Source organism: Schistocerca piceifrons, chromosome 5, assembly GCF_021461385.2.
Source record: "Schistocerca piceifrons isolate TAMUIC-IGC-003096 chromosome 5, iqSchPice1.1, whole genome shotgun sequence".
In the NCBI taxonomy this organism is placed as follows: domain Eukaryota; kingdom Metazoa; phylum Arthropoda; class Insecta; order Orthoptera; family Acrididae; genus Schistocerca; species Schistocerca piceifrons.
In genome coordinates, this window is record NC_060142.1 from 353389594 (window position 1) to 353405918 (window position 16325).

The window sequence follows — 16325 nt, forward strand, 5'->3', positions numbered from 1 at the left end:
CACCCGCTACAGTTTTGGAGCCTGGTAGATAAACATGTGCATCAGGGCAGGCCGTAACTTGTCTGTTGTCATCTCAGATCTATGCGTGGTCTGAAGTTGACAGTTTCACTGTGACTACAAATTGATGTGTAGCACAGAATGAAATCTACACCTGGTTTGAAATGGTAAAGTGAAAGAATTAAGTGGGGAAAATCAGTTTGCTACTACCCCATGAATGCAATTTGATCACCACAGCAATAGTTAACATGGCAATTCTGTACTGGATGCACTCACAATACATTTGTGAAACGGAATTGTTTGCACAATGATCATAAAAAAACAACTAGGCCTACATTCCATTCCCAACAACAAGTGTTGATTAAAGATTACCTCACACAACCCCTGTTCCCAACCCCTTACCTCATGGCTCATACCCCTGTAATAGACCTAGATACAAAACCTGTCCCATACATCCTCCCACCACCACTACTCGAGTCCAGTCACTAACATCTATCGCATTAAATGCAGGGCTATCTGTGAAACCAGTCATGTGGTCTACAAGATAAGCTGCACCCACTGTGCTGCATTCTATGTAGGCATGACAACCAACAAGCTGTCTGTGCACATGAATGTCCACCAACAAACTGTAGCCAGGAAACAAGTGGACCAAATTGTTGCTGAACATGCTGCCAAACATGATATCCTTCATTTCAATGACTGCTTCACAGCCTGTGCCATATGGATCCTTCCCACCAACAACAGCTTTTCTGAATTGCACAGGTGGGAACTTTCCCTGCAATACATCCTACATTCCCAACCCTCCAGGCCTCAACTTTCATTAGTCGCTGTCCTCACCCATCCAGTCCTTTCCCTGCTCCCATTCCAGCACTACACAGCCATCATTCCACCACCACATCCAGTCTTTTTTTATTTATATATCTCTATTTCTCTCTTCTTTCCGCTACTTCCCCCACCTTGCCCTCTCCCGGCTGCTCTACCTGCAGCACTTCACTGTCCTCCATCCCAACCTTATTATCCCTCCTCCTCCCCACCGTCTCCTTTCTCCCACCCAGTGGCCATTCCCATCATGCACTGGTGCTGCTGCTCGCAAAGTGGTTTCAGTTACCATCTGAGACTCTGTGTGTGTGTGTGTGTGTGTGTGTGTGTGTGTGTGTGTGTGTGTGTGTGTGTGTGTGTGTGTGTGTGTGTGTGTGTGTGTGTGTGGGCGCGCTTAATATATATTTTTATTAATAACTGCAACCACATGTTAATTTCTGAAACATTACATTACATACTAAAGCTATTGCAAAGTATTTTGATGCACATTATATAATGTATGAAAATATTAGTACGGGGGGAGGGGAGAGGTTGGCTGGCACGACATGATTCTTAGCATCAAATAGGCCTTTTGTTTTAAGACTATGACCATTCATTAGGTTAAGGAAGCCTGTGAACATTACAGTTCAGAGGCAGTATGCCAACTGCATCAATTATTCTCCTAGCAGTACATGAGCTGACTGGTCAGAGGTCACAAAGATCAAGTTCCGGTTTTGTAAATATTCAGAAACTAGGTCTAAGACTACAGAGTGAAATCAATCGTAAGAGATGACCTGGTCATACCATTAGGCAAACCACTCAAGTCCTCAAAGTAAGACAAAACAAAAAATAAATATGCAGTCAATATAACAAGGGAAAAGTTTAATAAAATCAGGGCGAAAATTTTATAAAAATTCATTTAATAAAAAAGATTCCATAAAACTACAAGGTGTTTAATATTTTGGAAGGTTTCTTTCAAGTGTTATATTGAAACTGTGAATTTGTGACATACTTACGGATTTAAGCGTGCATACTTTCGTTTCCGACATTTACACTCCTCCCACGTACAATATTATTTTCAAGTAACCTCTATGGCATTGCCTGGCTGAACAAGAATCAACAAGATCTAACGCTAATAACAAGGAATGATTAACATACTGATAGAAATCAAGCATATCTTAAGAACAATTCTGTCAACTAACTTGAAAAGCAAAAAATATATTGAAAAGTTGTGACTGCTTCAATGGTATTGTCGACTGCATCCCCCATTTTATCCTATTTTAACAACACTCCATCCCTGTCCTGGACTTATTCACTTCCACAAACTTCAAGTATTTGGTATAACGTTCTGCGGTTCGTCGGTAATATGCCAAGAATTAGTTTTATGAGGACTTTGGTGCTACAACAAATGCAAAAAAATAATACAAGTAACACCTTCACGAAACAAAGAACGTGTAAGAAATATTGTTCTCGAGCAACAATACTGCATACAGATTGATTTTCGTCGTCAGTTTACACAGACGCTTTTTCCACTTGCCTTTCTTTGGTCGTGCTGGTAGATTTCCGGAAGTTATAGCTAACAATTCCGCCTCCAAGGCTGAATCATCGTCTTCATCATCATCAGTGCCCATTTCGTTGGAATCAACTGCATTAATATCAGGGAGGTCCAACAAGCCAAACTACAACAAACATCATTCAAAAATTAATTCATATTTTCAAGTGAAACTAAAGGTTACTTTATTCATATATATAATGTGACTCACTTGAGACAATCCTCCAGCAGTCCTGGGCTTAGTTCTAGCCTCCTTTTTTCTTCCGAACATGATAATTACACAAAACAGCACTTACGGAATATGACAACAAACTACTTCGTTTAGTAAAAGTGACTAACACTCCTGTCAACACAAACTACACTGTCAAAAACAATATTACAATTTCAAACTGTCATATCGTTGATTCGATTCAAAATATCTCAGAGTCTTTGCCTAGCACACCCCCCCTTCTCACAGCGACGTCATACCAACGTCCTTCTTACAAGTAAAAAGTACGTAAGGAATGAAAATTGTGAGAGTGACTGATAATCACATTCGCAGATATTCGCGAGATACACAGGTTGCCCATATCTGCAAAGTATACGTCATAACAAAAACAACTCTTTGGTAAAAGAAGGTTATTTCCGGACTCTCTGAGTTCACATTAAGAAATGGAGAAGAAACCGCAAATGCATCATGTACCGCTTAAGACTGGAGAAGCGAATTTTGGATCATGGTCCCATGTAATATATGAAAGCTCGCCAGAAACTGAAATCCTTTTACCAATAGCAGAAGTATAAGAAAATATTTGACTACATCGGACGAAAGTCACTTAATGAACACTACGGCTCTACAAATAACATAACGTAGACGCCCAAAAAGTGTTTAACAATCATTGACTGTTAAAATGGCATAACAAAGGCCACTCCAATGAGTACATCAATATTCCGAATGCAACATTTGATTGTACCAGTTAGGCGGTTGATAGCTTTCAAACTAACACATTATTCACAATTTTTGTAGACCTATGCCTAAACCGACAAAGCAGTCTGAGAGTGTAAATACAACTACATGGGTACATGGAATTTCAGCTGACATATGGTATGTAGTGTAATTTACATTTATACTGCTCACTGTTGCTAAATGCAGAATAATAGAGTATGAAGCTATTAGTTAACACATGAAGCAGACCTTGTAAAATATTTTTTGTTGCTAATTCAAGATGATCAACACTTTACATTCAGCCAAAATTCTACCGCTTCCATGGATCTTTCAAATTTTCAGCCAATGTGTAGAATTTGTTTTTCCTGTCATGTATATTGAAGTCAATGTAATGTGTACAACGTGTCTATTCTTTCCTCTATAAGAGTGGAAATGAGATCTTGTTTATACTGAACCCCATTTTCAGCACGTTTTGCAAGAATTGATGATCCGTAGACTATAAATACATCAGGTGACTTTCGTCCGCCTAAGAAAACCACTTTTTGCTCCAGTAAAGTTACACAACATTGTACTATAGTTTAAGCCTGTATGAAAGGTGGCATAGTATACAAAAAGTAAACGATATCTACTAACGTTGGATTTTAGTTTTGTGATGAGAGAGACCACGGAACAATTTATTGTACATCTTATGTATGTGGATATCCCATGTCAGTTGTGTCTCAAAACGGATGCATAATAATACACCCCGTATACATGAGGCCCCCAAAACCGGATTTCGTAAATCGATTTCCCAATACCGCTTCTGAGGGGTCACGTAAACAAATCAAAATCTATTCTAGAAATCCGCTTCTAGTTGTTGGTTCTCCAATTCCTATGTGAGCACAATTGATTTTGAAAAGTGCTTAGGTTATCAGGTTTCGTCCACGGGGGTAATAGCTACCGTATATGGGAGAAGAGGCAACAAGCCACGTGCTGCTCTCATCTTGTACTTTCCCCCCTTGGGGAAGTGTGAGGTGGGAGTTTGTAGCCTTTCGGCTTTTACTCCCCTGTGAACGTGTGTGTGTGATTTTTCTATAGTTTTTTGGTGTCTGTGATTTTGTGATGATTGTTCTGTCTGTGTCTGGTACTTGCCTGAGGTAGGCGAGATAATTGGTGTTATATGGGAAGGAGCAGGATCAGGGATTGGGTATTGGGATTTTCTCTTCGACTTAATCGTCGAAGATCGTCATAGGGAGCTTGTGCTTATCGTGGGACATGTCATACCGACGTAGGGAGTGGATGAGAGCGTTTCCTGATCTGGAAGAACCTTCATTGCTAGGTATAGTTATATGGTACTATAGTGTAAAAAACCAAACCATCAGATCAGCATTTCTCAAACTCGCTGTAGTAGAAACTGCAGATACAAGAAATCTGGCTGCTGTTCTCGTGAATTCTTTGAAAGATCTCAAACTTCCAATCGCTAATACGGTAGGAAATGGCACACATAATGCTTATGCAATGGTTGGAATAAACAATGGGCTTTTCGAACAACTGAAGAGAGAATATGGTTTGAAACATTTGGTATTGATCCGTTGCATTTGTCACTCTCTTCAGCTTGCAGTTTCACACGCCTCAGTGAATACCATACCTAGAAACATAGAGTTTCTCGTATGGGAAACCTACAGTTGGCTCTCCATTTCACCCAAAAGACAAGACGAATATAAAAAGGTTTGTAAGACAATAAATTGTGGAAAACAGCCACTAAAAATTTTGAAATTCTGTGCAACACGTTGGCTTTCAATTGAACCAGCAATACGAAGAATTCTGGAGCAGTGGGAAGAATTAAAGCTACATTTTTCACTTGCCATGGTTCAAGACAATTGTTACACTGCCGATCTTTTGTACAAGATTTATTGTGACGACTCAAATCATCTTTATATGTTTTACCTTAAACATGCTTTAAAGGACGTACAAATAGCAATAAAAGCTTTTGAAGGAGAAGACAATGACCCCACTAAATTACTAGATACACTTGTATTTCTCATGCAGTCACTCGGACAAAACATAGTTTTTCCAACTGTTGATTTGTTTACAACACCAGTTCCAAGCGAATGTATGTACGCAAATCCGAACCTTGGCTTTATGTTTGATCAAAAGTTGTCTGAGTCAAGTTTGTCTGAAGAAAATAAAGTTTATTTGAAGAAGAGATGCATTCAGTTTAGTCTGAAACTCATAAAAGAAATTCAACAAAGACTGCCAAGCAACGTTACGATCCTGAAAAAAATGTCAATGCTGAATGTTGAAGAAACACTAAAAGTCAATAAAAATAATGCTGTAGCAGATGTAGCCAAAGAATTGGGTTTTAGAGGCGATTTCATAGACGGTATGCTGCAAGAATGGCATAATATAAACTTCATTAGGTGGAATAACACCACTAACACTGTTCGATTTTGGAGTGAGGTTCTGCAGTATAAAAATGCCGCAGGGGAGAACCCTTTTTCTTTGATTTCACAGCTAGCAGTGACCGTTCTATGCCTACCGCATTCAAATGCAGAAGTGGAAAGAATATTCAGTTCTATAAACATTATAAAAGCTAAACAACGTAACAGATTATCGTTAAAGACAATTAATGCTGTGATCATGTTGAGAGGCCAGTTGAAGAACCAAAATAAAGATTGTGCATCGTTTGACATACCGTCAGACGTATTGGAACTTATTGGAACGAACAAAAGTTACTCTTTTGCGACAAAACCAGTCGAACTGCAACATCATCTTTTGAGCAACATTCAACCCTCTACATCAACTACAGTTCTGTCAGAGCATGAGACAGAAGAGTTATTCGATCTTCTGAGTGACGACGATGAATAGCTCACATACCAGTATGTATATATTTTGTAACCCATTTTGAGTTCTTGCTTTCTTTTGTTACAAATATAGTTGTATATTTCTAGTATATTTGACTACTGTGGTTGAAACAACAATTTATGTGTTGCATCAATTATGATAACATGTTTAATTAACCATTAGCGTATTTTATATGTATGTTGTTGCACACGATGCATCATTTAATTAAGACAATATAGCAATTATGTATGAGACAATTTTTATTAATATTTTATTATCCCCCCCCCCACTCCACTGGCTTATTGCACCATTCACCCCTAGTAAAATCAGTTTTAGCGACTTTTGATATTGATCTAGCGACTCAGGTTCTTTAGAGTTGGCAACACTGGCTGTACAATGGCGGTTGTTCATATTCTATCTTGTACTGAAGTCAACGGTTACAGTCGTTTTTGCATTTGTTTCATATTTACATAATACTGATCTTCGTTATAAGCAGAGTTTTTACTTTAAATTTCATAAAGTTCACTGTGGAATTGGAAAGATTTCCTGCTGATAAAAATGTCCACAATTAATCCTTAGGTAAGACGTTTAATTTTCAATAAATAATCTCGTAGCCTACAAATGAAATGTATTCTCTTCTGTTATGAATTAAGCTGTGTGGTTTCCATTTGTTGACTAAAATAACTTTAATACGTCAGTAGTAGTTTTATTCAATGAAGAATTTTATGTTTTTTTTCAGAATATTCAACACAAAAAATTGACTTTGTAATACTCTTGAAAATTCCCCGTGTGTTCATATGGATATTACGTGGGTTCAATGGAGAAAGTTAGCAAAAAACATTTCTATAGGTTTCCAAAAAAACTTCAAGAGTTTCTTCTGAAGTGGAAAAGTTTTGTAGACTGTCACGTGATGTGAACTGTGGTACTTATTTTGTATGTGTAGATCATTTTTTTTAAGAAGATTTTATGAATAAAACTAGGCATAGCCTAAACAGCGGTCTGTTTCCAAAACATGTAGCAGGTGTTCCTTGTGAAATTGCTAATATCAGTAGTGAATCAAGTGAAATTGGTGTTAATAACGAATTAGGTCTACCAAGCACTAGTGGTGCTATGGAAAATGTTCATTATACAGCTGCTAATACCAGAAGTGGAACTGGTGTTAATGAACTACAAAGCTTTAGTTGTGCTGCAGCAAGTAGTTCTCATGCAGATGTATGAAAGTTAAAAGAAAATTTTAATTTTGTGCTTGAGAAATAAAATGTAAGTTTTGTTTTCATTTCACTGTTTTCATCTGCCTTTCCTACTTTTGGTGCTTAATACTGATGTTTTCTTTTTTGTGTTGAAGCACTGACAGTCGTAAGATGTAGAAACATTTTTTTAGAAATGAATGGTCAATAGTGCAAGTTTCTGGGCAATTACTCACAAATTACAGTCCTGAAACATAGTTGTAACAAATTTTAGAGTTCTTCATTAAATAACACTGCCTGGCGCGATAATATTGCACACAGAATGTGCTAAGAGACGTGTGACAGTCAACAACTGTGCCACATCTTCTTTGCACTGTGTGCTGCACAGACAGTGACCATATTTTGAAAATGCATGAATTTGTAAATGAAGCTGATGTTGCCAAGGATTTTAATACTTTGTCATTGTGCACATGAAATTTTAATAATTTTGTTTTGGGAGTCCTGCTGGCTTCCCCTATCTTACAGAGAAGGCAATATTCTTTATTATAACATCTTAATCTTATTAGTTATACTGGATACAGTATGTGTGTACTGTAATTACTGTTTTATTCTTAAGTACCTACTTTTATTCTGAAGCCAAAATCCTATAACTATGTGTTATTTGGCTCATTTTCGGTATAGTCGGTAAAAGAATTAGTGATCCTTGCCTAGTGTTGCCAGATGCCCCAATTTTCCTGGACAATCCCATTTTTGGATTAAAGAAATCAATGTCCTGAAAAATATCTTTGTGACGCCAATTTGTCCCAGATTTCTAATGTCAAGGGAATATTTTAATGCTATCACTTTTTTCTCAAATTCTCCCACAGTATTTTGTTTTAATTGTCACACTTCAGCTACATTATGACACTTTCTATCACTGTAGTTAACTGTATGGGGATCTGTTAGCAACTATTATTGTGTGGTGATGCTGCTTTGTTTCTTTACAGATGACAACGCTACCCAATAAATTTAAAGGTAAAATACTGAATTATTTTAACAAAACTTTTGACAAAGAAACTGTGAGCAAGATATGTAATAAGAAATTAAAAATTTTAGTGAATATAACCAGTCTTGGTGGTCATTAGCAAATGAGGTCTTGCAAGATACTGAACCACATAGCAATAGGTCAAGAGATAATAGCATTACTGTTCATTTAGAAATATGTGCCATATCGCTTCATAGTATTTATTTAAGGAAAGTAGAGCCAGTTACATCAAACAGTGCTGTAAAAGTCAGCTTTTCGATCAAATGTGCAGAATTGGTAGTGACATACCAGCTTCGCTTTTGTCAGGAAAAACAGTTACCAGTACTGTACATCACCAGTTACTGTCATTCATTTGATAAAACTATGCAGTCAAATGTTGAGACTTCACAAACAACATAAAAAAACCTGATGACAGTGAATGGAACAAAATCAAAGAAAATCACTGAAGATGTTACGAATTTTGTGATCATGGATAATAAGCCGTTTTCCACTAGAAGGAAAACGTGTTTAGCAAATGATGGGTAGGTGTGCCTATTGCAGAAGGTGCCAAGTTAAGAAACAATGAAAACTGGGATTGACAATAAGCATGAGACAATGTGTGGACTTTAAAAAAAATACACAAAAAATGCTGAAATATATTGGATCACCTATGATATTTAGTCAGAAAGAATGCGAAATAAATCGTTTGTGGGTATTGTGACTCACTTTCTAGACAAGTCTCAACTCTATAGCGGAATATTACATTAGATGTCTTTGAGCTGACAAAACAACACATATCTCTGTATATCACTGATAAACTGACAGATATTTTCTTTACATGGAATATTTCAAATGAAAAAGTTTCAGCTATCATTACAGACAATGATAACTCTGTCATGAAGGTCAATTGGGATATGTTTGGCGAAAAAAGATTATCCCTCGTTTTGTCCATACAGTTAACACTGTCATAACTAAATCAATTGATGGTGCAAAACACTGCATTGAATTTATAAGTAAGGTCTGAGATATTATTATGTATGTCCCTAGAGATGCAGGTTATGGAAAAGACAAGTGGAGATGGGACTAAAAGAGGACCTAATCAAAAAAAGATACTTTACATTCGCAGATGATGGAATTCATGCTCATATATTTTAAAATGTTTCTTGGGAGTTATTGTTGTGTCTTGGGGGCGCAATACTTTTAAATTGGCCTGAGGCTCACCCAGTGGTCTCAGGCAGCGAGTCAGAGTTTGTCAAAGACTTGGCGGAATTGCAATGACCATTTAATGGTCAAATTTCAGGGAACACTTATATTACAGCAAGAAAAGTGACCCCACTAGTCAACTGTGTTTGAGACACAGTCGAAAATATAAAACTTATAAATCAAAAACTTGTTCAGTTTAAAAATGAAATATAAAACAACTGGCAAGTAGGTTTGACAACTAAGAACTTCTGCCATTCTAGCAATTTCAACAATTCTTAACCTAAGATACAAGTTAGAGGACTCTGAAGATCCTATTACTAAACCAAAAGCAATTAGTTACTTAAATCAGGCTGTTCCAGCTCGTCGGCTCCGTTGTGAGCCACGGAGCGCTCCCTGCTCCAGGGAGCCATGTCGCTCGCTGTGACCATTCAAGGGGGCCAGCACGCCGGCACGTGGCACGGCTGGCTGAGGCAGGTGGCAAGGCCAGCGTTTTGATGTGCCAGCTGTGTCATACTCTTAACTGCTAAGACGTGGTGACATGCTACACCAGGAAATACGATCTTAAGGAAATAAATCAAAAACAACTGTTTTACAGGAAATTGCATACTAAATTTATTGGGCCTCTGTAGCTTGACATTTTCTTTTCATTACAAGATCGGCAGTATCAGTCGTCAAAGTGTTCGCAGCGGTAATGCGGAGGATGGCCTTCATTGTTGCATCCTGAAGAAACGATCATTCCTTACTTTTTACTCTTTTCATTGCTGAGAAAAGCTGCTCACAACAATACGTAGATCCAAACATGCACATGATCTGAGCGACATTGTTGTGAAGCTTGGGAAATGTTTTTTGCTGTAATGAACGATAACATCGTGACAAATCCAAGGTTTTGTAGAACCAGGCCTGATATACATTTTATATCTTTCAGACAACGCATTTCTTCCCCTTTCATTTCGAGAAAAAGCGATCTTTCCTCACGAATGGCAAAGAAAACATCAAGAACTTTTCCCCGACTCAACCAACGAACTGTACTGTGGTAAGGTATATCTCCATACTCCGCTTCCATGTCTTTCAGGAATCCTTTGAATTGGCGATGATTCATAGCATGACGCCGCACAAAATTCACACATTTCACGACATCTTTCATTACGCCATCTAGCTCCACTGTTTCAGCACACAGTGCCTCTTGGTGAATAAAATAATGAAGAGTCAAAATGTCTTTCCCGAATTCGTCCCTGAGCCTTATACCTGATCGTAGTGCGCTGCGTGAAGACGTGCATAATGCCGTTGTATATTGTACCTCTTTGATTAATTGAATACTTTATGACATATAAGACACTGCGGACGACCATCCCTCTCAATGAATAGAAAGGTATCCTCCAATAGAGGTACAGGGCTCCCGCGGCTAGTCATAGCAGTCACTGAACACGGATTATTGCGTCAGTTGCGGCTGCATGCGGCCAGGGGGCAGTGAGTTCGCTTTCCCCCTCCACACGGGCTCCAAGCTGCCGCAGTGAGCGCTCCGGAGCGCTCCAGCTCCCTGGAGCTCGGTTGGAACAGCCTGACTGAAATAAATATTTATGAGACTTTAATGCACCTTCAGTCAAGAATAGCACATACGATGAGTGTGACAAAGAAGATTGAGAGTTTGACATCTGGAAATATCACAAGCAGTTGGCACACAAAATCATGAAAAAAAGTCATTGACATCTATTGGAAACATTAGTGAAAGAACATAAAGTCATTTTTTCCCAAAACTTGTAAAGGTGTATCATCGTCACATCAGTGGTAAGCGAGCACTTGATCTCAGAAATCAGAGCTACAATCGCCCAGGAAAAAACAGACTTCTAGGGAATAGATTACCTAAGATCCTTTTCCTATATTCTGTATCAGAATTGTTAAATTCAAAGAACTAAATTGTTTTAAGGATAAAGAACAGCTTTTCTTTACAAGATCCATCTTACTTAGTTTTGTAACCTGATTTGAATGAAGATAGTTAATCACCACATTAGTCAATAGTCAATGTTAGGAATGGTAGGTAGCGGAGCGGTCTAACATAACAGTCGTGACACTTCACCTCGATTTTGTTGCCTACCGCGCCAGCAGCGCCCCAAGCGGCCAGTAACTTAAACTGTGAGTTCCGCGCTATCGTGAAAGCGAATAGTGGTTGTTTATTTTGATTTCTACAATGGTTTTTACAAGCGGGAGCGTTTGTAGCACAATAAATAGCAGCAACAACAGGTAGAAGACACCACGCTGTCTTTTTTAGGTTTCCTAAGGATCCTCAGGGATATATACTATCATGTTACTAAACTGTATCGCCAGGATTCACTTGCAAAATACATGTGTGTAACGATAAATGTTTAGTTTTAGGAGCAGAAAATGGCTAGTTAATAGCAGACGAGAAGACCTTTCGAAAAAAAAACCAGTTTACCTGTGTAATAATATTAGGTTTTGTTCGCTACATTTCGAACAAAACCAGTTCATGAATGCAGACAATAATACACTCGTGTGGAATGCAGTACCCACACTGTTTGACATCCCAAATAAGCCACCTCAACTGACGATGAAGGGGAAACTGCCACAAAGATTCGACAATCCATCTAAACCTGTGAAACAGTCCTATGACACAGAAGCAGCCAGTTCAACTCTCCATGTGTCAGTGTGAGATTCGTGTGAATCGTCAACACAGACCTGCTTTGACGATAAAGTGGTTAGATTAAGTGCAGTTATTCGTGTAATGTTTAGTACGTATTTCATTCAATTCTGTTGTTAGTCACTTAATTTTCCTTGCTTCCTTCGTGTGATGACATTATTTTGTTAGCACCTTGTTCACTGACAGATTGTTTGAAAATTATTCAAATGTTTGGTTTTGCGTGAAATGTAATGTAATCAGCTCATTATAATGTTTTCAACATATTTCTCCCACTGTTTGGCAGTTACTTGTCCCACTTATAATAATATAAAGATGTAGGTCGTACTTGTGGCAACAGGCGATAATGACAAACACAGTAGGCCTACAGGAAGATAAATGAGCTGTCGATCGCTTTTGCATGTAGAGGAACATGTATGTACTTCTTACATGTGAATCTGTGTGTTTATATTCTTTTGATATCAATGTGGTAAGCTGCAACTCTATCCAACGTCACAAGTGTTTCTTCACGAATGTGTTGTAGCTTGCCACTCGATTCATGGTTTTTGTCCATACTTGCGCTTATTTTAGAATTGTTTTTAGAAACATACATGCCTTCTGATACTACACAAACTATTGGAGGCAAGAAAATAACTCAAATATTTTGTAAATTACGTAGTTAATAGATGCAACACAAACATTATGCTTACGACGCGTCTGACGTTCACCTTACTCGCCGCTTGGGGCGCTAGTCTCGCTCCATCTGTGAAACAGTAACAACTTTTACAGCAGTGACTCAGTGAGTGTCACGACTGTTATGTTAGACTGTGGTAGCGGTAGGTAGGTTTGTGTTTTAAAATATCTCTGACCACTAACTTATGTTCTTTTATTGCACTAATTAAAAACAATATCATTTCAGCTTCTAATATTCATAATATATATACACTCCTGGAAATTGAAATAAGAACACCGTGAATTCATTGTCCCAGGAAGGGGAAACTTTATTGACACATTCCTGGGGTCAGATACATCACATGATCACACTGACAGAACCACAGGCACATAGACACAGGCAACAGAGCATGCACAATGTCGGAACTAGTACAGTGTATATCCACCTTTCGCAGCAATGCAGGCTGCTATTCTCCCATGGAAACGATCGTAGAGATGCTGGATGTAGTCCTGTGGAACGGCTTGCCATGCCATTTCCACCTGGCGCCTCAGTTGGACCAGCGTTCGTGCTGGACGTGCAGACCGCGTGAGACGACGCTTCATCCCGTCCCAAACATGCTCAATGGGGGACAGATCCGGAGATCTTGCTGGCCAGGGTAGTTGACTTACACCTTCTAGAGCACGTTGGGTGGCATGGGATACATACGGACGTGCATTGTCCTGTTGGAACAGCAAGTTCCCTTGCCGGTCTAGGAATGGTAGAACGATGGGTTCGATGACGGTTTGGATGTACCGTGCACTATTCAGTGTCCCCTCGACGATCACCAGTGGTGTACGGCCAGTGTATGAGATCGCTCCCCACACCATGATGCCGGGTGTTGGCCCTGTGTGCCTCGGTCGTATGCAGTCCTGATTGTGGCGCTCACCTGCACGGCGCCAAACACGCATACGACCATCATTGGCACCAAGGCAGAAGCGACTCTCATCGCTGAAGACGACACGTCTCCATTCGTCCCTCCATTCACGCCTGTCGCGACACCACTGGAGGCGGGCTGCACGATGTTGGGGCGTGAGCGGAAGACGGCCTAACGGTGTGCGGGACCGTAGCCCAGCTTCATGGAGACGGTTGCGAATGGTCCTCGCCGATACCCCAGGAGCAACAGTGTCCCTAATTTGCTGGGAAGTGGCGGTGCGGTCCCCTACGGCACTGCGTAGGATCCTATGGTCTTGGCGTGCATCCGTGCGTCGCTGCGGTCCGGTCCCAGGTCGACGGGCTCGTGCACCTTCCGCCGACCACTGGCGACAACATCGGTGTACTGTGGAGACCTCACGCCCCACGTGTTGAGCAATTCGGCGGTACGTCCAACCGGCCTCCCGCATGCTCACTATACGCCCTCGCTCAAAGTCCGTCAACTGCACATACGGTTCACGTCCACGCTGTCGCGGCATGCTACCACGGCAAACTGGCTGACACTGACGGCGGCGGTGCACAAATGCTGCGCAGCTAGCGCCATTCGACGGCCAACACCGCGGTTCCTGGTGTGTCCGCTGTGCCGTGCGTGTGATCATTGCTTGTACAGCCCTCTCGCAGTGTCCGGAGCAAGTATGGTGGGTGTGACACACCGGTGACAATGTGTTCTTTTTTCCATTTCCAGGAGTGTATATAGAAACTTGGGAGAAACATCGATATATCGTTTAAAAAAAATGTTCAAATGGCTCTGAGCTCTATGGGACTTAACTTGTGAGGTCATCATTCCCCTAGAATTTAGAACTAATTAAACCTAACTAACCTAAGGACATCACACACATCCACGCCTGGGGCTGTATTCGAACCTGCGACTGTAGCGGTCGCGCGGTTCCAGACTGTAGCGCCTAGAACTACTCGGCCACTATGGCCGGCTGTCGTTTTTAGAATGGAATGTTTTTAACATCGATCTTTTCTGTGTGAACATCTATATTTCAACACCGATGTTTTTAAGTAACTATGGAGGTTGCAACTCTATTCCCTGGGCAATTTTCGTTCCCAAATGTAAGAGAGAAAATTTCGTGCTGAGCTTACCGATTCCTTACAGTTAACCTGTTAGCCTGACAGCAATTTTTATATGCCCACCTTAAAGCGATTCCAAGACTGGATCTGTCGATTCGCCACTGGGCAGCGATGACGGGATGGCAGGCATAAATCATATTAGACAGACCAGGCACTCAAGCAATAACGACAACAGGAGCCGCCAAAAGAGGTTAACTCAGTTAAATGGGAGATCTCTCTAACGTAATCGCCGCATTATCGTTGTCATCATAAACGATTCTCATTCAGTCTGTAGCATTGTGTAAAGTCAGTAGTTACCACACCATCAGACACTCTATAATTATAACCCTTTTGTGGTCACAGGTATTTATTTTGTTGATCAAGCTGTTGTAGAGTGGCTACAATGACTTTGGTTTTACGATTTGGTTGTAATTAGTTTGCAAGTTAGCTAGTATTTTCTCTTGCTCATGTCAATCCTGCACATACTGTATTTGCCATTGATCATAGTTAAATTACACCCACTGATCTGGTGATTAACAATTATTACATGCATTGTTTTATTAGTTGCATAAGAATCGAAATACAAAACAGTTCCATCGCCCTAAACGAAAAACCAGATAACGAAATATTCGAAGACATCAACATGTGTTTCAAGGCAAATTCATTGTGAATGAGTTTTGACAAGACTTTTCTACAGAATTTATTTGTCTCTCCCATAGTTGAATATAGTTACGGCTTGATGTTTCTTAGACAGCATCAGCTATAAGATTTAGAGCATCAAAGTAATTTTTTCTCTGATTATGTAGTAAACACTTTTACCTTTTAAGGCCTGCCTGACAGTCTTAATTTCATCTTCACTGAGAGGATATTCCAAAGGACATGATCTTTTGTGTCCATTCTGGCAGAAAGTTTCTCTTGCTATTGCAAAACAATTTACACTGTTGATTATTAAACCTACAATACCAGGAAGGATGGCAAAGAATGCAATTTTATTTATAGAGTGTAAACAATACAGTAGGAAGAATACTTGATTAATCTTGTAGGTTACTGAGGGTGTTACAATTATTCCACAAATCTACCACAGATGGCAGTGACAATGCATCAAACCTGGCTTGGCATCAATTACTTTGTCATGTAGAAGAAGGTGTAATTAGATGAATGATGAACACTAACTTCACTTAACGAAGGTTTATTCAGCACTTGTACACATAAGACTGTGGAGCGAACTGCCTCTGGCCAAAACACATACGGTATATATACAGTTACAGAATATTCCATTACAATGATTCTTGACATTTGTGGATACTTCTAGAATGTACTCGAACCGAATATAGAAATTAAAATTGTACAGTCTAGTTCAGTTTTGAATTCACGACCCCCCATGCAACATTCCAGTATTTTAACCACTACACCATAGTGACTGTGCTGCTATGCTTCTCATGACCTTCCACGTAACAGACTAGTATCATGGTGACTGTGCTGCTCAGCTTCTTCTGTGGCAATACTTATTAAC

General features: G+C 39.7%; 1 protein-coding gene across 2 annotated transcripts in view; it reads right to left on the reverse strand.

Moving 5' to 3' along the window:
- LOC124798026 (coiled-coil and C2 domain-containing protein 1-like) overlaps positions 1 to 2955 on the reverse strand; it is a 131463-nt gene extending 128508 nt beyond the window's left edge. The window contains exons 1-2 of one of the 2 annotated variants that reach the window (XM_047261236.1): positions 2559 to 2955; positions 2333 to 2474 (exon numbers count right to left, since the gene is read on the reverse strand). In XM_047261236.1, coding sequence (XP_047117192.1) covers positions 2333 to 2474; positions 2559 to 2618 — 202 coding nt within the window. In that variant the 5' untranslated portion in view covers positions 2619 to 2955. The remainder of the gene's footprint in view (positions 1 to 2332; positions 2475 to 2558) is intronic. The other variant, XM_047261238.1, reaches the window with a different exon arrangement.
- Positions 2956 to 16325: the final 13370 nt, after the last annotated feature.